Source organism: Chenopodium album, chromosome 14, assembly GCF_948465745.1.
Source record: "Chenopodium album chromosome 14, dcCheAlbu1.1, whole genome shotgun sequence".
NCBI classification, from domain to species: domain Eukaryota; kingdom Viridiplantae; phylum Streptophyta; class Magnoliopsida; order Caryophyllales; family Amaranthaceae; genus Chenopodium; species Chenopodium album.
In genome coordinates this window covers 19,508,350-19,533,526 of record NC_137847.1, presented here as the reverse complement: position 1 = coordinate 19,533,526, position 25,177 = coordinate 19,508,350, and the positions used below count along the sequence as shown (strand labels likewise).

The 25,177-nt window shown below is 35.3% G+C and overlaps 1 protein-coding gene across 1 annotated transcript; it reads right to left on the bottom strand.

The window, feature by feature from the left end:
* Positions 1-13,694: 13,694 nt before the first annotated feature.
* Positions 13,695-19,966, bottom strand: LOC145580128 (ACT domain-containing protein ACR11-like). The gene is made up of 10 exons (XM_081637484.1): positions 19,611-19,966; positions 18,769-18,832; positions 18,549-18,674; positions 18,187-18,281; positions 17,401-17,485; positions 17,230-17,289; positions 16,666-16,721; positions 14,552-14,657; positions 14,126-14,194; positions 13,695-14,036 (listed from the first exon to the last, which is right to left on the bottom strand). Exons 1-10 carry the CDS (start codon positions 19,739-19,741, stop codon positions 13,974-13,976), a joined length of 855 nt encoding a protein of 284 aa, XP_081493610.1. The 5' UTR covers positions 19,742-19,966; the 3' UTR covers positions 13,695-13,973.
* Between the last annotated feature and the right edge of the window lie 5,211 nt (positions 19,967-25,177).

Below are 25,177 nucleotides of genomic sequence, written 5' to 3'. Positions count from 1 at the left end.
GGAGGTGGCAGTGGCAGCAAGGGCCGTGGCGGCGGAAAGCCCAGCCGCGGCAAGGGCCGAGGTCGTGGTGGTCTGGGGCGTGGAAACCAGACCAGCCAACAACAACCTCAACAACAACAATCGGGACAGCAGCAAAGCAATTCCATAGGCCAACCAACAAAGCTGGCCCAATCAGCAGTTTTTTTGGCCTCAACAAGGTAGGGCCGTTCCTCCTGCGCCTTTTCCAACTAATGGTTTCTACCAGCCACGGACCGTTGCTGGCCCAATCCGTGGTACATCTCCAAATCAGCAGGCCTACACTATGGGAGCACCTCAGTACGACCCACCTATGACTCCTACAGAGCTCGGAAGTGCTTACTCATCCATGAATTTTTCGGTTCCAGAAAACGGATGGTACATGGACTCGGGAGCTACATCTCATATGACCAATAATTCCGATAATCTCTTACCCCTTTTTTAATTTAAGCACTAATAATCATATTTTAGTTGGTAACGGTCATCACATTCAAATTACTGGTTACGGTCATACTACTCTCCCAAACCACTCCCTTGCCCTTAAAAACGTCCTTCTAGCACCTCAAATTATTAAAAACTTAATTTCTGTTCGTAAATTTACTTCAGATAATAAAGTTTCTATTGAATTTGACCCTAATGATTTTTCTGTGAAGGATCTACGCACAGGGAGGGTAATCACGAGATGTAATAGTGCAGGGGATCTTTACCCAGTCACCACCACTTCACCAAGTACGTGTCTGGCCACCTCTCTCACTACTGTTGCTCCCTCTACTTGGCATGATCGCCTAGGGCATCCAGGATCTTCCTCTTTGAGTTTTCTTAAGAGTAATAATTAAATTGATTGTAATAAGGAGGGTAACTCCAGTTTTTGCAATTCTTGTCAAATAGGGAAACATGTTAGACTTCCTTTTTATGATTCAAATTCTTATACTACTTGTGCTTTTGACATTATTCATGTCGATTTGTGGACTTCTCCTATTCGTAGTGTTAATGGTCACAAATATTATTTAGTACTACTTGATGATTTTACCCACTATGTGTGGACTATTCCTTTAGGCTATAAATCTCAAGCATTCCAAAGTTTTCTTCTTTTTCGACAATATGTGTCAACCCAATTTGAACGACCCATTAAATCCTTCCAAAGTGACCATGGCCGGGTATTTGATAATGATCCGTTCAAACAATTTTGTGTTGAAAATGGAATGGTTTTGAGATTTTCATGTCCTCATACATCCTCACAAAATGGGAAAGCCGAACGTATGATTCGCACTCTTAATAACGTCAAACGTACCCTTCTTTTTCATGCCTCATTGCCTCCTTCATATTGGTCACATGCTCTTGAGACCGCAACCTATCTCTTAAATATTTTGCCCACTAAGTCTCTAAAAAGCATAACTCCGGCTCAGGCTCTCTTTCGTAAAAACCCTTCTTATGATCATCTTCGGGTTTTTGGTTGTCTATGTTTCCCTAATTTATCTGCTACTACTAAACACAAACTTGCTCCAAGGTCAACTCCATGTGTTTTTCTAGGATATCCGTCCAACCATCGGGGGTATAAGTGTCTAGATCTCTCTACCAAAAAGGTGATCATATCTCGTCATGTAACTTTTGACGAAACCATTTTTCCATATAAGAGTTTAGAACACTACACCTTAAAGGACTATAATTTCTTGGGCTATGACGAGCAATCCCCTCTCATCACTCACCTCTATTTGCGGCAGAATACCCCTCACCAGCCCACTCCACAGGCTGACCGCGGCCCAACCCCACAGACCGCGGCCCACCTTCGGCACACTCTGCCTCACACTATTTCCACTCACCCAACCCCGCAAATACCTGACAGCCCGCCACACTCCCCTATACCCCACACGGGCCCAACAGCAAGCCCACCTCACAATGGGCAGCCTATAACTCGAAACCCAGCCACACCTTTTACATATTCTCCTCCCCCTATGCGTGGGATACCCCCTATACAGCCCACTCGGCCCCCACCACCATCCCCTCCCGTTACCCGTAGTCAACGGGGTATATTTAAGCCAAACCCGAAATATTGCAACCTTACTGTTCAACAATCGGGTCCCCCACCTCATAAGTCACCCCTTCCAAAGTCCTATAAACAAGCTTTAAGTGACCAAAATTGGAATGCGGCGATGAATGATGAGTATAGTGCTTTAATTAAAACAGGGACATGGGATTTGGTGCCTAGGCCTACGGGGGTGAATATTGTTAATTGTATGTGGCTATTTAAACACAAATACAAGTCTAATGGTGACCTTGAAAGGCACAAAGCTCGTCTTGTATGTGATGGCAGGTCCCAGGAAGTTGGTGTGGATTGTGATGAGACTTTCAGTCCGGTAGTCAAACCTGCCACTATTCGTACCGTTCTACGCTTAGCTATGGCTAGGAAGTGGTCGATTCATCAACTAGATGTCAAAAATGCCTTTTTACATGGTGATTTGCAGGAAACAATTTATATGCATCAACCCCCAGGATTTGTTGATCGTCGTGCACCCTCTCATGTTTGCCGGCTCAACAAGGCTTTATATGGTTTGAAACAAGCTCCAAGAGCTTGGTACCAGCGGTTTGCCAACTTTTTGATCAAATTGGGGTTTGTCATTACAAAAAGTGACACATCTCTTTTCACTTTCCGACAGGGTGATGATATGGCATATTTGCTACTTTATGTTGATGATATTATTTTGACTATCTCATCTGACAAGTTGCGTGCAGGAATCATCTCTCAGTTGAAATCTGAGTTCCCTATGACTGACTTGGGTCCTTTGAGTTATTTTTTGGGGATTGCGGTGACCCGCAAACCCTCTTATATGCTACTTTCATAGGAAAAGTATGCACAGGAGATTTTAGAGCGTGCAGGTATGACCTCTTGTAAGCCTGCAGCTACTCCAGTTGACACTAAGTCCAAACTTAGTGCAGATGCAGGACCGCCTTTTCGGGATCCTACTTTGTATCGCAGTTTAGCAGGTGCTCTTCAATATCTCACATTCACCAGGCCAGATATTTCTTATGCGGTACAACAGATGTGTCTATTTATGCATGATCCCCGGGAACCTCATTATGAGGCTTTGAAACGCATTCTGCGTTATGCTCAGGGTACCATTGATCATGGCTTACATTTATATCCTACTGTTTCACATCGATTGATTACTTACACTGACGCTGACCGGGGAGGTTGTCCCGATACCCGGCGTTCTACCTCGGGCTTTTGTTGTTTCCTTGGGGACAACCTCATGTCTTGGTCATCTAAGCGTCAACATACTTTGTCTAAATCGAGTGCAGAAGCAGAATATCGAGGCGTCGTAAATGTTGTCTCTGAGGCATGTTGGCTTCGTAATTTATTACTTGAGTTACATTGTCCTCTACGGCTGGTTACTATAGTTTATTGTGATAATGTCAGTGCTATCTATCTTTCTGGTAACCCGGTACAACACCAACGCACCAAACATGTGGAGATGGATATTCATTTTGTTCGAGAAAAGGTTGCTTTGGGGGAGGTACGGGTTCTGCATGTTCCTACTAGATATCAGTTTGCGGACATTTTCACCAAAGGCCTACCACGAGATTTATTTCTGGAATTTAGGTCCAGTCTTAGCGTACGACCTCCTCCCGCTACGACTGCGGGGGTGTGATAGATATTATATTTAGGATAATATTTGTCGCAGATTAGGATATATTAAATGTATATTTTGTATGTTTATCGTATCTAGGATTCCTAACGTGATTAGGCCTAGCGTTGTAAACTCTATATATTTGATCAATGGTACACACTCCAGATTGAGGAGTTTTCCCGAAATCTAACATTTGCATTCATGTTTAATAGCAGTTTGATAAAAATTTGTAGTTGATGAAGGTGATATAGGCACCCTTTCTATAAAAGCGTCACAGAATGTTTACATTAACCTAGCAGACATGAGATTTGTATATTTGATTCCTGCATTATTTACGAAAAGCTATGCAAATTTTCATTCTTACTTGGCTTGAAAGTAGTGAAACTTTTGAATATATGTTAGTATCTGCATTTTAATAGAAAATCTTCTAGAATTGATTCTATATCTCTGCCAAAACCTCTCGTCTTACCAATACTTCACAATCTGCACAATAATAAAATCAATGTCCAAACTGATGAATTAGCCGCACATGCTGTAGTACCATATTTGTTTTATTTCGTTCAATTGGTCATCGTTATTTGATAAATGAATCTGAGAATAAGCGGGGAACTATGACCGATGAGTTGTTGAACTTTATTTTGCTTTACAAGAAATGTTGCAAGATGATGTGAATATATATTGCTCCTAGGATATATAACTGATCACTAGATACATAAACCTAAATCAATCTGTCCCTCGGAATTTTGAATTCTTCTTTAACACAACAAAATGATACTGCTCTATAGTATTAGCACGCAGTATTATTAGAACAGGCCATTGGGCAGTGGCTACATATCTTACTCACAAGAAACGCATACAACATCTATCATTTAATTATCTAATATGGTAAACCCAGGAGAATAATTTGTGACAACCTGACAATAATACACTATTCGAAAAATATTTTCTAATGAAATAAGGCAATAGTTTATGCTGTTTCTGACTACTTGATTTAAGTTTTTATTGATTAGGTGAAGGTGGCTATTAAATTAAGAAATCTCAAAATAACTAGCCATTGTTTTATTGCTATAACAGCGTCACAGAATGTTTTAGTTAAGCTAGCAGACATGACATTAATATTTTGATTCCTGCATTATTTACAAAAAGTTATGCAAATTTTTTTTCTTTTAAGAATAATGTGTTAGTCTGTGTTATAATAGTTCTTCTAGGATCTGATTCTTTTTGTCAAACCTCGCTCCCATCATACCCATACTTTTCAATCCCCGCGTTTAATAAAATCAGTCCAAACTAATGAACTAGTAGTAGTGCTGTAGTTGTTTGTTCCCAGCAAAATCAAACAGTTTGTACTCATCAATCATTGCCTGTATCACCAAGTAATCGCCAACAGCATGCTAGGTTTTGTTAATTTCTTCCTACCTCTTGCTGACCTTTTGGAGTATTTGATCTTCTACTATCTCAAATCCTTCCTTTGTTGCTGTTAGAATGTATCTGAAGTTTCTAAACATAGGCAAGGGACAGTGTATAACTATATTTTGCTCTACAAAAAGGAATATCGAAAGATGATGTGAATACTGCTCCTGGGATAAACTCAGATCAGAGGATACAGAGACCTAAATCATTTTGTTCCTCTAAATTTTGAATATCTTTGAACCCGTCATACTAATGATACTCCTGATCATATAAGCAGTATGATTAGATCTGGCCAGTAGCCACAGATCTAAGTCACAAGAACCACACGTCTTTGACACTAGTCTTGAAATATTTTCCAAGGTTTTTAGTATTTTCATGAAATCATGTCTGACTACATGATTTAAGTGTTAGTTTAGGCGAGGTTGTAGCTTTGAAATCTAGATATCTCATAATGACTAGCCATCGTTTTATGTTAGCTAAATGAGGAGCATATTTTGGGTAATCGAATGTACAAAAAGTAAAATGATTTGAGTTTGAGAGGCAGAACCAAAGGGCCTAGTATGAGGAAAAAGACAATATTCGGACTGGACAAGTGCAGCAAAGTGAGTATTTCATTACAAGAAGTGATTCTCTTTTGTCTGCTATGACTAGGAGGTGCTTACTGATCTTATGGGATTTCTTTAGAATTTGGAAAAGGCATCATCTATTGTGCTTTAGTTGTTTGTAAGTAGGCTATTTAGTTTCCTTGCTTTTCACAAAAGCAATGTTTTAAGTCGAGGATGAAGGATTGACGTACACATTTGTTTCTCTAAATGCAATAAATTCATCAAAGATGTCTCTCAGACATGCCAAGCTCCTCGTTTACATATGTGGAACGCCTTTTTTTTTTTTTTTTTTTTTATCCTTTAATGTCAGTACTATCATATGATCATATCTGTTTCAGTTTTATCTCACTACCAGTTTTCTGATTACAGAAAAATGGTCCTACAGTAAGTTTTCATAACTTGCATTAGATTGGCTTCTTTATCATTGAACCTTTGCAGGGTATTTATTTGGATGACCTTGTATTTGTTATCCTTCTACTGCTCTCTCTCATTACACAACCCTCTATTGACCCGACCTGTATATTTTCTTTTATTTCCTGTACTATGCTGCTGCATTGTTTAATCTGATCAGACTCCAGAGATGCGAGCGCCTAGCCCTGGAGGAAAGTCTTAGTGTCTGTCTTTTCATCATCTCTAGTTCTTCTCACCTCATTATGCTCAAATAGTGCAGTCTTTCTTTTGTTTACCATTTATACTTTACAATTTCATTACACCAAGGAATTCACTATATTTTGAAGTTGATCTATTCATCTATCCTTGAACCCTTTTCATACTGATATGTCAACTAGACCTGTTAAGATGGGTTGGATTTGGGTTGGGAATTTGGATTCAAGTCTTGTTGGAATCAATTTCAACTACGAGTCAAGAAAATTGAACCTTGATCCAAAATGTTTGGTTTACAAGTCTATCCTTTAAGTCAAGGACACTTTACTATTTTAAATTTTGTTATATATTCGGTGTTCACTTTTGTCAAAAGTTTAGAAGAAAACAGGATAATTCTAGGCAAATGCATTTTAAATGTTTCAAAATTAGTTAAATATTCTTATAAATGAGTAAATATTATAAAATAAGGGAAAAGGGAGAATAAGAGAGAGATGTAGAGAGGTAATAGTGTTATGTCTATAATCATCCATTTCATTAGTCACCTATATATATACATGATAGAACATTGTAACCTATATGGACAATGAAGAGTCCATTCATGAGAGGGTTAATGTGACCTAATGACAAAGGAGGATTACAAGGGTGCTATTACAACCATACTTAAGATAGTCATAAAAGTGATACTTACAAGCTATAATGACCATCCATTATTAACATATTTTATAAAACTCCCCCTTGGATGGTCATTATCTTAAAATAGAATAATGCGCATATATGCTGCCTCATTAAAAACTTTTCCAGGAAAAACCCTGTGGGAAAAAACCATGGATAAGGGAAAAAGAGTACAGCGCGCAATTACTCCCCCTCATTATTATATCACTGAAGATCTCTGAGACGACGCAATCCAATACTATAAACTAACTTTTTAAATGTTGCTGTCGGAAGAGCCTTAGTGAATAAGTCTGCTAAATTCTCACTTGAACGAATCTGCAATACTTTTATATCTCCATTCTTCTGAAGATCATGAGTGAAGAAAAATTTGGGTAAGATGTGCTTTGTTCTGTCGCCTTTGATGTATCCTTCCTTAAGTTGAGCAATACAAGCTGCATTATCCTCATATAAAGTTGTCGGTGCCTCCTTCCCAGATGATAAACCACAAACTTCTTTTATGTGTTGAATTACCGACCTTAACCATAGACATTCACGACTAGCCTCGTGAATTGCTAAAATCTCAGAATGATTGGAAGAAGTAGCTGCAATGGTTTGTTTCATGGAACGCCAAGAAATGGCAGTACCACCATATGTGAACACATATCCAGTTTGTGATCGACCATTATGAGGATCAGATAAATAACCTGCATCTGCAAAACCAATCAAATTTTCTTTGGACAACTTTGGGAAAAATAAACCCATATCCTTCGTGCCTTGAAGATAACGAAGTAAATGTTTAATTCCATTCCAATGCCTCTGAGTTGGACATGAACTAAACCTTGCTAATAAATTAACTGAAAATGATATGTCGGGTCGTGTATGACTTGCAAGGTACATTAGCGCTCCAATTGCACTAACATATGGTACTTCTGGACCAAGAATCTCTTCATCATTTTCCCGAGGTCGGAATGGATCTTTATCTACTTCAAGTGATCTTACAACCATAGGGCTACTCAATGGATGTGCTGTATCCATAGAGAATCTTTTAAGAACCTTTTCTATGTATGTTGATTGATGCACAAGGATTCCATTCTCTAGATGCTCTATTTGTAACCCCAAGCAGAATTTTGTCTTTCCAAGATCTTTCATTTCGAACTCTTTCTTTAAATAATTGACAGTCACTGAAATCTCTTCAGGAGTTCCAATGATATTCAAATCATCAACATACACTGCAATTATAACAAATCCTGATCCAAATTTCTTTATAAAAATACATGGGCTGATAGGATCATTCTTGTAACCTTCTTTTAACAAATAATCACTTAGACGGTTATACCACATACGCCCAGATTGTTTCAATCCATAAAGAGATTTGTTCAATTTAATACAGAAATGTTCTCGAGAACTAAATTTTGCTGCTTCTGGCAGTTTGAATCCTTCTGGGAGCTTCATGTAAATGTCATTATCCAGTGGGCCATATAAATAAGCTGTGACTACATCCATCAAACGTAAGTCAAGTCCTTCTCTTATTGCCAGACTAATCAAAAATCTAAAAGTAGTTGCATCCACCACAGGAGAATATGTCTCCTCATAATCAATACCAGGTCTTTGTGAGAATCCTTGTGCAACTAAGCGTGCCTTATATCTTACAACTTCACCCTTTTCATTTCTCTTTCGCACAAAGACCCATTTATATCCCACTGGCTTTACACCTTCAGGTGTACGGACTACAGGTCCGAATACTTCTCTTTTTTCAAGAGATTTTAATTCTGATTCAATTGCTTCTTTCCATTTTGGCCAATCATTTCTTTGTCTACATTCTTCAATGGATTTTGGTTCATGATCCTCATTATTATCCATGACATCTAATGCTACATTGCATGCAAAAACATCATCGACGTCGATTTGATTTCGGTTCCATGTAATTCCAGACATGATATAGTTTGTTGAAATTTCTTCATTATCAGGTACCTGAATATCTTCCTGTATCATGTCTAAATTCTCTTCTGGAGATCCTTCGGAAATTGTTTCTTCAATTTGACCATCATCAATCAATGCTCCTTTTCTTTTCCGAGGATTCTTATCTTTGGAACCTATTGGTCTTCCACGTTTCTTACGTGGTTTAGACTCATTAGCAAATTTATTTTGTCCTTCCGGGGCATCTATTTTAAATGGAGCATTTACAGCTGAATATGTGACTTGGTCACTCTTTTTGGGTCAGCAAACGAGTCTGGCAATTGATTTGCTAAACTTTGTAAATGAATTATCTTTTGAACTTCCAGTTCACATTGTTTAGTTCGAGGATCAAGATGGGATAATGATAATTCATTCCATTTAATTTCCTTTTCCAGCTCTCTTTTTTCTCCCCCTAATGTTGGGAAAAGTGACTCGTTAAAATGACAATCTGCAAAACGAGCCGTAAATAAATCCCCTGTTGTAGGCTCAAGATATTTAATTATTGACGGGGATTCAAACCCAACATATATCCCCAACCTCCTTTGAGGGCCCATCTTAGAGCGTTGTGGTGGAGCTATTGGAACATAAACCACACATCCAAAAATTCTTAGATGGGAAATATTTGGTTCCTGACCATAAACCAATTGTAATGGGGAGAACTTATGATAACTTGTTGGCCTAATGCGAATTAGTGTTGCTGCATGTAATATAGCATGTCCCCAAGCAGAAATTGGTAGATTGGATTTCATAAGCAATGGTCTAGCAATTAACTGAAGACGTTTAATTAATGACTCAGCCAGACCATTTTGTGTATGAACATGTGCTACAGGATGTTCAACATTTATCCCAATGGACATGCAATAATCATTGAAAGCTTGAGATGTAAATTCACCAGCATTATCAAGCCGAATAGTCTTAATAGGAGTATTTGGAAAATGTGCCCGTAACTTAATCAATTGGGCAAGTAATCTCGTAAACGCCAGGTTACGAGTTGATAACAAGGACACATGTGACCATCTAGTTGATGCATCAATTAAAACCATAAAATATCTAAATGGTCCACATGGGGGATGTATGGGCCCACAAATATCTCCTTGTATACGTTCCAGAAAACTAATTGATTCAAAATTAATTTTAGCTGGTGATGGGCGAATTATTAACTTGCCTACTAAGCAAGCAGCACATGAAAAATTATTATGAAGAATCTGCTGGCTCTTCAAAGAATGTCCACATGAATTCGTAATTATTTTTCGCATCATTATTGAACCGGGATGGCCTAACCGGTCATGCCAAACAACAAAATTATCAGTAAACTTCTGGTTTACTATAGCATGAGTTTCAATAGTATTGGTTTTTGTGTAGTACAAACCGCCGGAGAATGTAGGGAGTTTCTCCAAAACATGTTTTGTGCCTTGAGTTATATTTGTGATTTGAAGGAATTCGCTATTTTCTTCATTGATTGTCTCAATATGATAACCATTATTGCGAATATCCTTAAAACTTAATAAATTTCTTTGAGACAATGGGGAGTGTAAAGCATCAATTATTTTAATTTCAATTCCCGAAGGCAATTTTATAGTGGCTCTTCCGGAGCCCTCAATGATATTTGTACTACCCGGTATGGTACTCACATTAATCCTTTTCATCATCAAATGAGAGAAATATTTTTTATTTCTAAGTATTGTATGAGTAGTTGCACTGTTAGCAAGACATAATTCTTCACCATTCATAGCAAACTGAACTTGAGTAATATCCATGTTCTTCATGAAATAAAATATATGTCAAAATATTAAGCATAAAAATAAAGATGATAAAATAAATAATTCAATAAAAACACCCAAATAGTTTATAAATTCATAAAACATATAAAGTCCTTATTACAACCATAGAAAATAACATAAGTAAATAACTAAATAAAGTCTAATACTTAAAGTTGACATAAAATAATATAAATTTAATTATTCCCTTCCGGGGCATTGAAGAAATCACCAACTTCTAAATGAGTTGTACTGCCGAAATCAAAATTATTCCCTTCCGGGGAAGTAAGGAAATTAGCAACATCGAAATGATTTGCATTGCCAAAATCAAAATCACCTTCACCATCTTCAAGAACAAGGTTTGCCTCAACTTTCTTTCCTTTCTTCAATGATTCCTGATAAAGTTCAATAAGATGCTTTGGAGTTCTACAAACCCGAGACCAATGGCCTTTTCCTCCACGACGGTAACATATATTGGTCTCATTTTTCTCTTTATCATCCCTACGTTCCCACTTCTGGTGGGAATGATAATTTGTGTAATGACCTCCACGACCTCTACCATATCCACTAAAACCACGCCCACGACCGCGACCACGCCATTGGCCACGACCGCGACCACGACCTCTACCTCGACCACTACTACTGGAATAATGGTCTCTGTTTTTAGTTTCTTTCCCGTTATGGGTTGTCACATTCGCTTCAGGGAATGGAGTAGAGCCAGTAGGACGTGATTCATGATTTTTCATTAACAGCTCGTTATTTTGCTCAGCCACAAGAAGACAAGATATTAATTCAGAATATTTTTTAAAACCTTTTTCTCTATATTGTGTTTGCAGGACAATATTATTAGCATGGAAAGTGGAGTATGTCTTTTCAAGCATTTCTGCATCAGTAATATTTTCTCCACATAATTTCAATTGAGAAGTTATTTTAAACATAGCTGAGTTATATTCACTAACAGATTTAAAATCTTGTAATCTCAAATTCAACCATTCATAACGAGCTCTAGGGAGTATTACTGTTTTTTGGTGGTCATACCTTTCCTTTAGATTACTCCAAAGGATTTGTGGGTCTTTCACAGTTAAATATTCATTTTTGAGCCCTTCATGGAGGTGATGGCGAAGGAAAATCATGGCTTTAGCCTTATCTTGAGGTGTTGCCTCATTAGCCTCCTTAATGGTTTCACCAAGGCCTTTAGCATCTAGGTGTATTTCAGCATCTAACACCCATGATAGATAATTCTTTCCGGTAATATCGAGGGCCACAAATTCAAGCTTGGCAAGGTTCGACATATTTCACTATATAAAATAATATTCAAAATTAGATCTCATAAAACATCAAACAGATACAAATCAAAATATAATGGTTGATAATAAAAAAAAGTAATGGCAAGATAAACAAATAAAAATTAAGCAGTATCCAAAAGATACATAATATAAAGAATTGTTAACATTAAGATCCTATATTAATATGTATAATAATCATATTTACTTAACCAAACAAGTAAACTGGGGAAACACTAATCAAGAGCATTGCACGGATCGTAATAAAGTGAACGTGGTAATATATTGAATAAATAGCAACCATAATAAAATATAGTAGCGTGTATGTAGCAATGCAGCATAATTCGTGATTATAGCAAAGTCATACATAACAATGCGGCATAGCAATATTGGCAAAATAATATAACAATGCAGCACAACAATGCAGTATACTTGCGGCAAAATAAAGTGACATAATTCATGATTATAGCTAACATAAACATGTGACATAATTCATCAAAATTTGTAAGAATCTAAAATAGTATACATAAAAAAAAACCTACATACGTAGTAGATGATTTTGTTCCCGTGATAACGTGTTATGATATTTGACTATGTTTTCCTCCGACGTTTGTTAGGTAAAGCAATGGTGCTGATAACGTATTATAAAATAAGGGAAAAGGGAGAATAAGAGAGAGATGTAGAGAGGTAATAGTGTTATGTCTATAATCATCCATTTCATTAGTCACCTATATATATACATGATAGAACATTGTAACCTATATGGACAATGAAGAGTCCATTCATGAGAGGGTTAATGTGACATAATGACAAAGGAGGATTACAAGGGTGCTATTACAACCATACTTAAGATAGTCATAAAAGTGATACTTACAAGCTATAATGACCATCCATTATTAACATATTTTATAACAGTAAATAATAATGAAATTAATTGAAATATTTTTTTTTGACACACAAAAGTAGGATACAACTTTTTTGCCTCTAATATATATCATTCCAAGATACTTCATCTTTTTTATTTGAAAATTGGTCAATCAAAAGGTCAGGTAAATTTCGAGTTGGACTTGACCCATTAAATTTTGGGTATTTCAAATTAGGTCATTTTCGGGAATTTTGATCCAATTTCTTTGTTCAATACCCAATGTATATTTGCAATTCAATTTCAAATCAAGTCAGATTTTGACTCTTCAAACACCACAAAGATGATTGTGTGACACTTCTCTGTTTTGCTTACATAACAAAATACGAAGTAATAGAATAAAAGAAAATGAGATAACGATATATCAAACCACCTTATGGGTAACACAGTTTCAGAAATACCACTAAAATTACCTCATTGAGAAATTCCATAAATTAAACTACCTTCAAGTTAAGAACTAAATATCTAATTAAACAATTCATTATAATTATTACCCACCATTTTGCCCTTGCTTAAAAAAATTATGAGAAGTTGAGGATCAAATGAAGTTAATTTTTTAGTTTATAATTTAAATTCACTTTAAAGGACTTATATGTTTTAAGGAATTTTGTGCCAAAAATAAACTACGTAGTATAAGACTCGTCTTCTCAGATATATAAGTCACTTCCAAACAAATTTTTATTGACATAAACCACAAATGACTATAAACCCAAGCATCAAACCAATCCTCAATTGTGAATCAGTTGGTTTTTATTCATTGAGTCAGAAAGCCTCTTCTCTCTTCAATATCGTGCGGCTCGATAATTAAGAACAACGGATCCTAAAGCCATTACAAAGAGCATAAATTGAGCTTTCCAGAACATATATTACAGTTAAATAATTTCTGCATGGATTATGTGGAGGTAATTCCAAATATACAATGACCAAATCTGTCCTGGGGTGTACTCAATTTCCGAGTTTCACATAAATCACTTTACAGAAGCAGGTACATCAATTGTGTATTAAAAAATGTGCTTGTTTAAATTTCCTACATATTATATGTTGAATTTTACAACAGTTGCAACCAAGAATAGCTGCAATAGTTGAACCATGATGACAATCATTAATATACCTGTCCAATTAGTTTTCATTGTTTTTCCAACAGGTCAAAAACTTGCATCCTCTGTTGTTGGTCGTCTCAAAAAGTACCGCAGACTATTTGCAACAACCTAAGCAATTGCAACTCATTAGACTAGCGTTATTGACATAAACCACAAATGTTTACTGAAGAATCTACTGTCTTTAGCAAAATTTTTACCTGCTGGAGAGGCTTTATTAAGGCTTTACCCTGATAACTGACATGAAATTTGGCCTTTGCAAGTAAACCCTGCACATTGATTGAAAAAGTTGATTAAGTTATACCTTCTTTGTTTTCAATTTTCATCGAAGCAGCCAAGAGATAGTGAAAAGACCAAATTTACAGCAAATGGAGGAACTACAGTATAAGCACAGTAAATTTACACTAATTAAAGAAAAAAAAAATACAAATATACTTTGAAGCCATTGAAAGTTTACTGTTGGAGTGTTGGACCTGTCAAATTTAATCATTAGCAAGCCAACATTCTTTTCATTCAATAGGAAAATAACGGTATGGAGTATATATAATTGCTAGCATATATGCAGATGTCCAACAAGGGAAACAATTCTCATCTCCAAAAGAGAGTGCTGAGATAGTTAAGGTTACCTCAGTGTCAAATTCTCCAGATTCAACAAAAATATTAATTTCAGTTATTATTTTCACCAGGTCCACCAGCAATCCAGGATGATCAACAGTTTCAACGTAAAGCAAGCTGCAAGATGCACATTATTCTGTTAAATACAACCTTTAACAAAGTAAATATCTGGAAAACTGCTGTAAGTAATCATTCACTTGAAATATCTGTAGTTTAGGGTCATAATCACAAATTAACATAGTAGATTAGATGCTGTTATACACTTATACGGTTATACCCCATCAATTATCTAATCTTTTTTTTTTCTTTTCTATTTTTCTTTAGAAGGGGCAAGGATGGATCATAAGAACAGACGGATCAGGGAAGGGAAATCTTATCCCACCTAAGTCTGATGGAATTGAATCTTCTCTTTGGGTATTGAAATTGAGATAAGAGGGAGTGTTCCCAACCTCAACACTCATAAATGTTATTTTCTATAAACATCACTACATATTCAATCTATAACCAAACAGCAACAGCAACAACAATGAATTAGCATCATAGCCTTAATCTGACAGGATGAGGCCGGGAAAGGAGCGGGGGCAGAAACAAGCAAAGTTTCGTATGGCTAAACGTACAAAGATGTAATTCCCATGAGTTGCACATGAATGAATTTCAGTCAAGTATGCAATCAATGCATAGCCATAGGAAACACTCCAAGAGTTCTTGACAAAGGTAGAATAATAAACATTAAGCAATGCTTCCTGATAAAGGTATAGTTCTCCCTTCACTTGAATTTCACTTATCATTTTTAAACCCAAACTTAATTATGAATTTATTAGTCCTGAGTTTATCTTATTTGAAAATAAAGCGGAGAAAATAAAACTTTTACGCTTCATTTGGATAGCAGATAAGGAAAGAAAGGAAGGGGAGGGAAATTCGAGGAAGGGAAAGGCAAAGAAAGGGAGGGGGAGGTGAACTCCATATTCCCTCCAAATCTTTCCAATTTTGGAGGGATTATGCTTATTAAAGATAGAGGGAAAATGGATCTCTCCCTCTCCTTTCCCTTCCTTACCTCAATCCTTTACCCAAACAAGAAAGTTTGTCTCCCTCCGTTTCTCTTCCTTCCATTTCCAACGACCCAAACAAAGTGTAAACTTATTTTATCTGAACTATCTAAACATATTAATTCTTAATAAATAGTTAAATAATCTTACCCTAAACTTACTAAACCTAAACTTATCTTACCTTAACTTGACTGAATCTGAACTTAAACTTACGAAACCAGAAATAAGACAAAATAAGGCAAGGAGAACAAGGCAACAATGATTTGAAGAAGCAATAAGTAAATAGTAATAATTGATAAGACAGTTAGGAAGTAAAGATCTACAAGATAGGCTGCACATATGATCAATTCAAAAGCATTGTATGGCTCACTACACGAAAGTAAATTTTTGTGAAATCAAAGCTCCTAATACTTATTGAAGACCTAAGATAGTTCAGCAGGCCTCCTTACATTTTGACAGCTTTGTACCTCAAAAGTGAATGGAAACTATACAAAAAAAAGTACTTGTAACAGTTGTAATCTCTTTAAGCAATAAAGCTTCAATCCTAGTATACTGAGTTCATTAAACAAACTTGAACAATCTATTTAACCACACAAGTTTAGTGCAATAGACTATTACAGAGATCCACTTTTTGGTAAAGTTAATTCGAAGTAGCAATCAAAATAAGTATAACACACAGGCTTTCTCCGTTATTTTTCAGTAGTAACAAGTTGACTTTCACAGGTACCAATTTACAACTTAAACCATTAAATTTTGTGATCATCTATTGTTACAAATCATAAACAAAAAAATTAAAAAAAAGGTTATTTTAAATTTTTAACATTATAATAATGTACACTTCCTCTGTTCTGATATAGAGGATAATTTATATAGATGACCTGCTTCAAGTAGGCATGTTGGCAATGAATTTCTTTTAACATTAACATTACTAAAATTTTGTATAGAAATGAATTTAACAAAATCTCACATAGACTATAATTTACCGTGCGCACAAAACAAAGACGATAAAAGTAGCTTATGAAAAAAAAAAAAAAGAAAAAGAGAGACAATAGAGAAAGTAAAACAAACAAACGCATTACCTGCGGTTCGGACCATCATCTTTAATACTTATATGCGTTGCTATATCCACATCAACCTGCCCAATGTTATATATGTTACGAGATGGGGAGAAAAAATAAATTAAAGAGCAACCATCAAACGGAAGGTATATGACTGTATGTTTTCTGCAACGCCTCATTTGATTTCTTTAAAAGAGAAAAAGAAAAGGCGACCAAAGTAAACTAAATCATACAGATAGTCAAAAGCCTAACAAACAACTTGAGAATAATAAAGGTGGATATGATATCTTGCACTAGTTTTAATAACATAGTCCTTGACTAATGTGATTGTTCTTTCATCTAACCAAAATTTTCCTGAAGGATGCCTTTTAGTTTGCAGAACAAGAAAACAGATAATTACCCCTTGAAAAAATTGTTTTTTATTGAAAGGGATGATGAAGGAAAAAGAGGTAAAAAAGAAGTACAAAAATATTGTGCTTGACCTACACAGTCCATTAATAACAATCAGATACTACAGGAACAATGCAAAATCCAAGATGGAATTCATAAAATAGCATAAAGTATTAAGATAATTGGATGTGTAACCTCTTGTTTTGGGGGGGTGATTCCAAAAGTTGCTCCCATAGCCAATTGCTCACTTGATTCCTAAAAAAGAGATTTTTAAAATGAAGGTATCAGGTATGTATAGTATTTATTTTTTCTCTGCTATCATAATGAATCTCAAGTGTAGGAAATGCTTGGTAAACATAGAAATACCGGATGATATTGCAGTAGATTGTTGATAATAGTCAAGCGAATGGACTCCAGCAACTCTGGATCATCAACCTTTCTTCCAGTATTACTACAAGAAATTCACCACATTATATTAATGGGGATGAAGATTTCCAATTAAAAAATAGAAACGAAATATTACATGATGATAAAACTGCAATCAATCTGAAAAATGAAAAGGGCATTTCTTATTTTGATTACCATTGTACAGTCTACAATAGCATGTGACAATAATTAAAAATACATGAACTTTATTTTTATTCTTTTTGGCAGATGTTCAGTTGATAAAACGTGTAGAAAAATTTGCAAAGAACTTATAGAGATCTTTTTTTTTAAAAAAAAAAAAAAAAAAAAAAAAAAAAAAAAAAAAAGAAAACAAACTTATTTTCATAACACAGGAGCAAAACTGCAGAAGTAAAGGTGTCAAACAACTAACAGCTTGCAAAAGCTCATATCTGGAATCAATCTCAGTTTTGAAATAAATATATCGAGCAAGGAGATATAAAAGAGCAAAAGAGGAATTGACAGAAGCTGTTAAGTGCTGAAAAAATAACTCAAAACACTGAAATGATGAAATAGATTAAACAGATAATTTATAACAAATTGCCAAACTTAAGATAAAAGCATATAAAATTGGCATTGAGCATGCAGAAAAACAGAGAAGCTAAGGAAAGAAAGGAATAAGATTCATATTTTCAAGAGTAATGCAAAACAACAATATAAAAAATAAAAATAAAAAAAATAGAATCCAATTAACAGCACCAGACATACGCTTTAGTGATGGCAAAAGTGTTGTGCTTCCCAGATGAATCCAGAAAGACATTTGCCTTCACCACATTGAGCCCAAGGTTTTTCAGTGCGCTCATCTGGAAACCAGGTTGTAAATGATCACATGATGGTAGCATTGAGTACCATAGCAGAGTAATCACAAGTTTGCAGATTAAGTACAACAATAAAACAATCAAAGTAAACCAAATATATATACTTCCTCTGTCCGGAATCAGAAGTCACATTGAATCATGATACTGTAATTTGAACTAACAATGCAACAGCTTAGCCAGGGAGAGTGTTTGTGTCATTCTGTATATGAGTATAGCAATAACAACAATAAGCAACATAATTGGGTAACATACAGTATCAAGAAGGGCACCCAGACGATCACCAAATGTTATCTCCACAATAGTTGCATTTGGATCCGAATCTTGATCTATTATAACCTTTGGGGTCGGGACATCTTCTGTTTCTCGGTAGCTTCCATCCTATCAACACAAAATGAAAACAATCACAACCATAAGTCTATCAAACTAAAGATTAAAGAATCCAACCCATAGCCATATATTGAGTTAATAATACCTCCACAGCTGTTGACAAGGATGCTTGTGGACTAACAGAGATTGGTGTTGTCAATACCGAGAATCTGATACAAAGAACAGTGATATTAAAAATTGTTTCATTTCTAAGCAATCTGACTATCAATTCTGAGCTGATTCATGGTGAAAAACATACTGATATTAAAACTCATTCTAAGCTCAGCAACATAACATACAATACTCATTTAAAGCAATCAACTAACAACATTTATTTTAAGCTGATTCATAGTGATAAACAAACTAACATTAAAATCAATTTCCAGCTAAGTAATATAATATACAATACCCATCCAAAGCAATCAACTAACAATATCAATTAGTAGTATAAGCTGATTCATAGTGAAAAACATACGGGTATTAAAATCAATTTTAAGCTAAGTAACATAATATACAATATGCTATCCAAAGCAATCAACTAACAATATCAAAATCAGTTCAATGTTACAATATGTTTATTCTGCACTATTTGCTACACCAAGGCCACCAACATTATATTCCCTCCATCTGTAAAAAGTTGTTCATGTTTTGACTTTTTTTGCGGACAATCTCTGTCTAAACACAAACAATTTTTAGAGACAAAGCGAGTATATAACAAACAATGCCCAATCAAAGCAATCAACTGACATGATATTAAATCATAACAAAATTTAACATAACACCAAAAGTGAGTCGTGAAAGTGAGCTAACTTAGTTGGTTAAAGTCATTCACAACCGTAATAAAGATCAAATCTTGTCTATATCACTTGAACACCTCATTTTAAACATTAAAAAAAATTGACAAATTAGAGAGAAAATAAATATCAAAAATAAAAATAAAAATCATACTTTTGCCGGGGAAAAAAGCAGAGCCTCCGAGAAGAAATACCAAACACAGACTTAGCAGAAAAAGGGATATCTTTACTTCTACAAAGAGTATGAGCTCCAGCTAAGCTCCCAGAAGCCATAGCAACCGCCATTTTTGCAAAAATCGATGAAATCAACCAATAAAATTCAAAAGAAAAATACCCAGAAAATAAAAATTAATGGGAAGATCTGCAAAAAAAGATTGGTGAGAAAAAAGAGGGGGGAAATTCTAGAGGAAGTCGAAAAGGTAAAGAAAAAGAAAGAAGAAATTGAAGAAATGGATGAAATGAATTTGGTTTATAGTATTGAAAGAAGAATATGAAGTGTGGTTGGATGATGTTATTTTTGATATTGGATTATCCGCCATTATATGAGATGAGTGCGTGTAGAAGAAAAAGACTTTTTGTGTGACAAAATATGGCTGTTTTATTATTTTATTGACTTGGATTATTTCGATTTTTTTTTAATGAAAAAGCAAAAATTATTGAAATTTTGGAATTTATTTATTTTTAAGATGATGTTGTATTGTAATTTCCACCTTGTAATAAGGAGGAAGATGTAGAAATAGTGACGTGTTTGGTGTATGCAAGCCAATTGCGTTTTCCTACAAGTGATATGTGTATACTATTTTTTTTTTTTTTATTTGGAAATGTAATCATTTTTAACTTTTCTATCTTGTTTTTTAAAAATATTTTGGGCAACATAACAATTAATAAATAATAAGTTTTTCGGTCTTTTTTTCTAAAGTAAATTCAATATCGAATATTTCTGAAATAATTTATAGGTTTGGTAAACTTAACCCGATCTAATTTGGAATTAACAAACCAAAACCTTAATTAAAATACTCAACATCCCAATCCTCTTTTGAATTCTTGATAGTTTAGAATTTTTGATAATTTGGAATTAAATAAGCCTAAACCCTAACTGAAATACTCATCATCCCAATTTTTTGACTTAAACACATAGTAAACCGCACTGATATAAAATAAAGTGTTTTCAAAGGTATAGTGAAGGATAAACAATAAGATTGGTCAAGAGAAATACGATGTGTCATGATGCAAATCACTAACTTGAACACGAAATTCAAATGCAACCGTAGTGTTCAATTGTATGAGTCAGCACGTTCTCTAAGGTTGATTGATACATCACTCTCACACAAAGGCACTTTTGGATGAGTTAATAGTGTCACATAAATTTATCCCCAAAGAAAAGAAATGTGTTCATTGTAGACACCCAAATGTGTCTCCCCAAAACCAAACCCAGTGATGAATACCTTTTCACGTCATTTGATTATCGAACGAATTGAAAGTGTGAAAAGTCTAGTGATGTGGATGTTTTTATTAAAATATTTTCTTTCTGTTTTTGAAAATATTTCTTTTCTTACTCTATTTATGAAAATAGCCAGTCCAATTTAGTTTGGACCATGATAAGGGTCCAATAATAGTGTAGTTGGGTTGGGCTCGAAAAGAGCTTTCCAACGATATATTTTAAGCCTAATTCCGATGAATAATGAGGAGGTTATGGATTAAATACTAAATTGGGCTCGAAATGAATTTTATATGCGGCCCAATGATCTAGAGGATGGCCTATTAATTATTATTCCTAAAGTTATTAGGATTGATTTTAATCTTCTAGAATATTTAGAATGTTCTTTTAAATTCTAATAGTATTAGGATTGATAATTATATTTTAAAGAATTTTATTTGAAATAAAATAAGTGTTTTATGATAAACCTGTTTTTAATTTGATAAACACGGAATTAGCTACTTAATCATATTAAGAAGAGGATTCCGCGTACAAGAGCGTTTTATCTTTTAATTAGCGCCAAATGACAGAGTATGTCGCCTGGCGCTAACATCTGTCGCCTGGCGACAGATGCCAATTTTATTCCGAATAGGACTGATTTGTTTTCGGACTATTTTTCTATAAATAGGGGTCATATCTCCCCGTTTTCCATCATCAACAATCATCAAGAATCAACAATTCACAATCATCTCTCTCTATTCTTTCTCTAAAGCTAGAAGCTTTCTCTCTCTATTCTTTTTCTAAACCTTCCCTTTTACAAAATTCCACATGCATTAGTTCTAGACACACCTAGCCAAGTTCGAAATTACCTTCACCCTATACGTGAAAGGTTGACAATTTCTGAGGGTTTGGTCCCAAATCCTATTTCAATTATTTAATTTAATTTAATGGTTTGTTTATTATTTTCCTTGAAGTTACTAACGCGTGTATTTTGTTATTAGAAACAGATACGAGGCATCGAAGTAAGTAATTGCTTTAATTGTTATTCTTTTGATATAGAAATCATGCTTTGATTATTTTGATTCCTAGTATCATGTTAGGATGTTTTGTTGCTTCCTAGTATCATGTTTAGGATGATAACTAAAATTTCTAATATCATGTATGATGCTTCCTATTCTTTCTTTATATCATGTTAGTATCATGCTAGGGTTAAAGATTTGATCTTTAATGTTTAGTGACATGCTAGGGTTTGTTATTAATCTTGTTAGTATCATGCCTAGGATCTTGCTATTATTATTATGCTTTATTGAGATTATTATGATTGATGATTGTAGTTATTATGTTGCTTGATATATATTATTGTTATTGCTTGATCACGCCCTCTCTTGCAGGTTTAAAGGGAATTTGTACTTATAATCACACATAATAAGATAATTAATAATCTTGTTTAGGTTAATATGATTATAATTCAAGTGATCGCCAATAATAGGTTTGTTTGTGCATTAATATTCAACCAACATAGATAAACATGTTTAGGATTAATATATTGGTTATATGTTAGTCAGAAAGCGCACATGAATATGAGAAGAATAAAGTAAAGGCCTATTTTTAGGGCAAGTTCAATCTCTTTTAGGTTGGATTTGTACCTTCATCCCCGAATATCCAATCATGATTCCAGACCACTATGGAGTTAGCGATCTCATGGATCGTTAAGGGGTGTAACCTTCGCCCTGTGAACGGTTTACAAGTTCCTAAAACTTGTTGGCGACTCTTTTACTCTAGCTTCCTTCCCTTTGGACGCCACCATGCTTAAGTGTATGATCACAGTGGGGCTCAAGTGTGGGATGCTTGAAATATTCCCTACATTCATCTATTTTGTAGTATGTCAATTTTGAAATTAGTTCTAAGCAATTATAGGCAGAGCAAGGAAAATCAAAGGATAATTGTAACCCTTAACAAAGAGGGAGATTTAATTAATTGAAGGGAGTTGCAAATAGGTTACAAATGAAGAGGAAGAGGAGATAGCCAATAGACTAGTTGTTGAATGAATCTATACATAAAAAAATAAAATAATAAAAAGTTATTCTATGAACTACTAGAAAACAGGTCATTTCCGTCAGAAAAGCCGTTTCTGACGGAATTCCGTCGTAAATGGTTGTCGAAAACGGGTTGGTAGGAAAACCGACTTTTTTCGACGGAAATTCCGTCGTTACACATTTTCCGGCACCGGCAACATCCGTCGTAAATTTCCGACGGATACAAAGTCCCTCAAAAATTTCCAACGGAATTTCCGTCGAAAATGTCTTTTAAAAAAATAAAAAAAAAACGCCGCACCACCACCGGTGCGGCGTATCACCACCTCCACTATTCCTAACCACCGCAACTATCACATCAGACCACCACCACGTTACTCATACCCTGACCGAAAACCTCCCCAAATCGTGACTAAAACCCTCCCCAAACCCAAAACCACCCCCAAACCCTGACCGAAACCCTCTCCAAACCCTGACCGAACCCTCCCAAAACCCAAAACCACCACCAAACCCTGACCGAAACCCTCCCCAACCCCTTAACCGAACTCTCCCCAAACCAAGAACCACCCCCAAACCCTGACCGAAACCCTCCCCAAACCCTGACCGAACTCTCCCCAAACCCAGAACCACCCCCAAACCCTTACCAAACCCCACCAAACCCAGATCTACCCACCTAAACACCCAACCCACCCTCCAACCCACCCACCTAAAACCCTCAACACATAAGATCACCACCACCACCACCGAACCAACAATCAAACACACCAACCTAAAACAATCCAAAAATTAAATAAAAAAATCAAAAACAAAAATAAAAACATTAAAACGTACCTTAAAAATCAAAAAGCTTCGAAATTCCCTCAAACTTGGTTTAATAAGGTCAAATTCGACCATGAAAACGCTATATCTATCATTTTCATGGTCGAATTTGACCTTAAAAACCATTAATTTGTTTTAAACCCATCACCATAAATTAAAGACCGTGAGAAGAGAAGGGGGAGAAGGAGAGGAGAGGAGATAGAAAGAGAAAATGAGAAGGCGTCAGAAGAGAGGAGGAGGAGGAGAGGAGAGAAGGGGAGTCAGAAGAGAGGGGAGGAGGAGAGGAGAGATAAAGAGAAGATGAGAGGAAGAGAAGAGAGAAGAGAGGCGGAGTAGAGAGAGAGAAAGGTGAAATGAAATGGGGTGGGGGGAGGTCCGCCATTTTAATTAGGGTTTAGGTTGTTTTTTTTATTATTATTTTACTAAATTCCGTCGGAAAGGGGGTTAAATTCCTTCGCAAATTTTCGACGGAATTAATTTCGGCCGGAAACTTCCGACGGATTTTTAATCCGTTGGAAAATACACCATTTCCGACAGATTTTCCGTCATAAATGGTGTATTTTCCAACGGATTAAAAATCTGTCGGAAATTTCCGACCAAAATTAATTCCGTCGGAAATTTCGTACTTTCCGACAGATTTCCGTATCCGTCAGAATTGGCCTATTTTCTAGTAGTGTACGGCCCATCCATGGGCAAACATTATAGATAAGCCACAATCTACCCGTAGAGTAAATTGATCAAGCTAGAAAAACAATAATTCGACTAAACAACACGTCTTTTACTCCGTGTAGTCCAACAATCCCTCACTAATTAAAGGAAGGAAAGCAAAACCATAAAAGAAAGAAAAATGAGAAACAACATTTTTAGCATATAAGAAGAGATTAATACATAACACTTTGATATTACACATATAATTTGAATTGTAATGCTTAGTGAATGAGGTAATGAACTACAAGTCAAAGGGTGGACAAACCTTGAAACCCTTGAACTCTTAATCAAAGAGTGGACGAACCTTAAAACTAAAAGATTCAGTGCAAGACCTCCATAACATATACACTATTACTCCAATTTACATAATCTCCGCGAAGCGATGCACTTATCTAGTAGCCAAGTACATTCACCTTAGGTATAGTGGAGAATTTAGGGCCCAAGTATTCCATTGAAAATGGCTAGTCTTCACAATCAAGTAGGTGAATCTCAAGTGCTTAGCTTCTCAATAGCACTTAGTCAACATGGTAAAATATATTCATAAAACACAACAAATGCTATGTCATAGCTATTACCCCCACAAGAACATGGATTTATTAAGAGCATAATGTTTAACCTCGCATCAATCATAAACATTAGTTGTTCCAAATTTTATAGTGCATCCATTTCAAAATTTGGATTTATTAAGAGTCTAAAAACTCACCCTTAAACGGTAGATCAATCAAGTGAGTCTTAAATAGCACC

Excerpts from the sequence above, each read along its gene's own strand:
- LOC145580128 (XM_081637484.1), bottom strand. The coding sequence starts at position 19,741 with ATGGCGGTTGCTATGGCTTCTGGGAGCTTAGCTGGAGCTCATACTCTT. Across the intron at positions 16,722-17,229 it reads TCACCCCCCCAAAACAAGAG|GTTGATGTGGATATAGCAAC; the intron begins GTTACACATCCA and ends AACATTGGGCAG. Across the intron at positions 14,195-14,551 it reads CTGGAGAATTTGACACTGAG|GGTTTACTTGCAAAGGCCAA; the intron begins GTAACCTTAACT and ends ATCAATGTGCAG.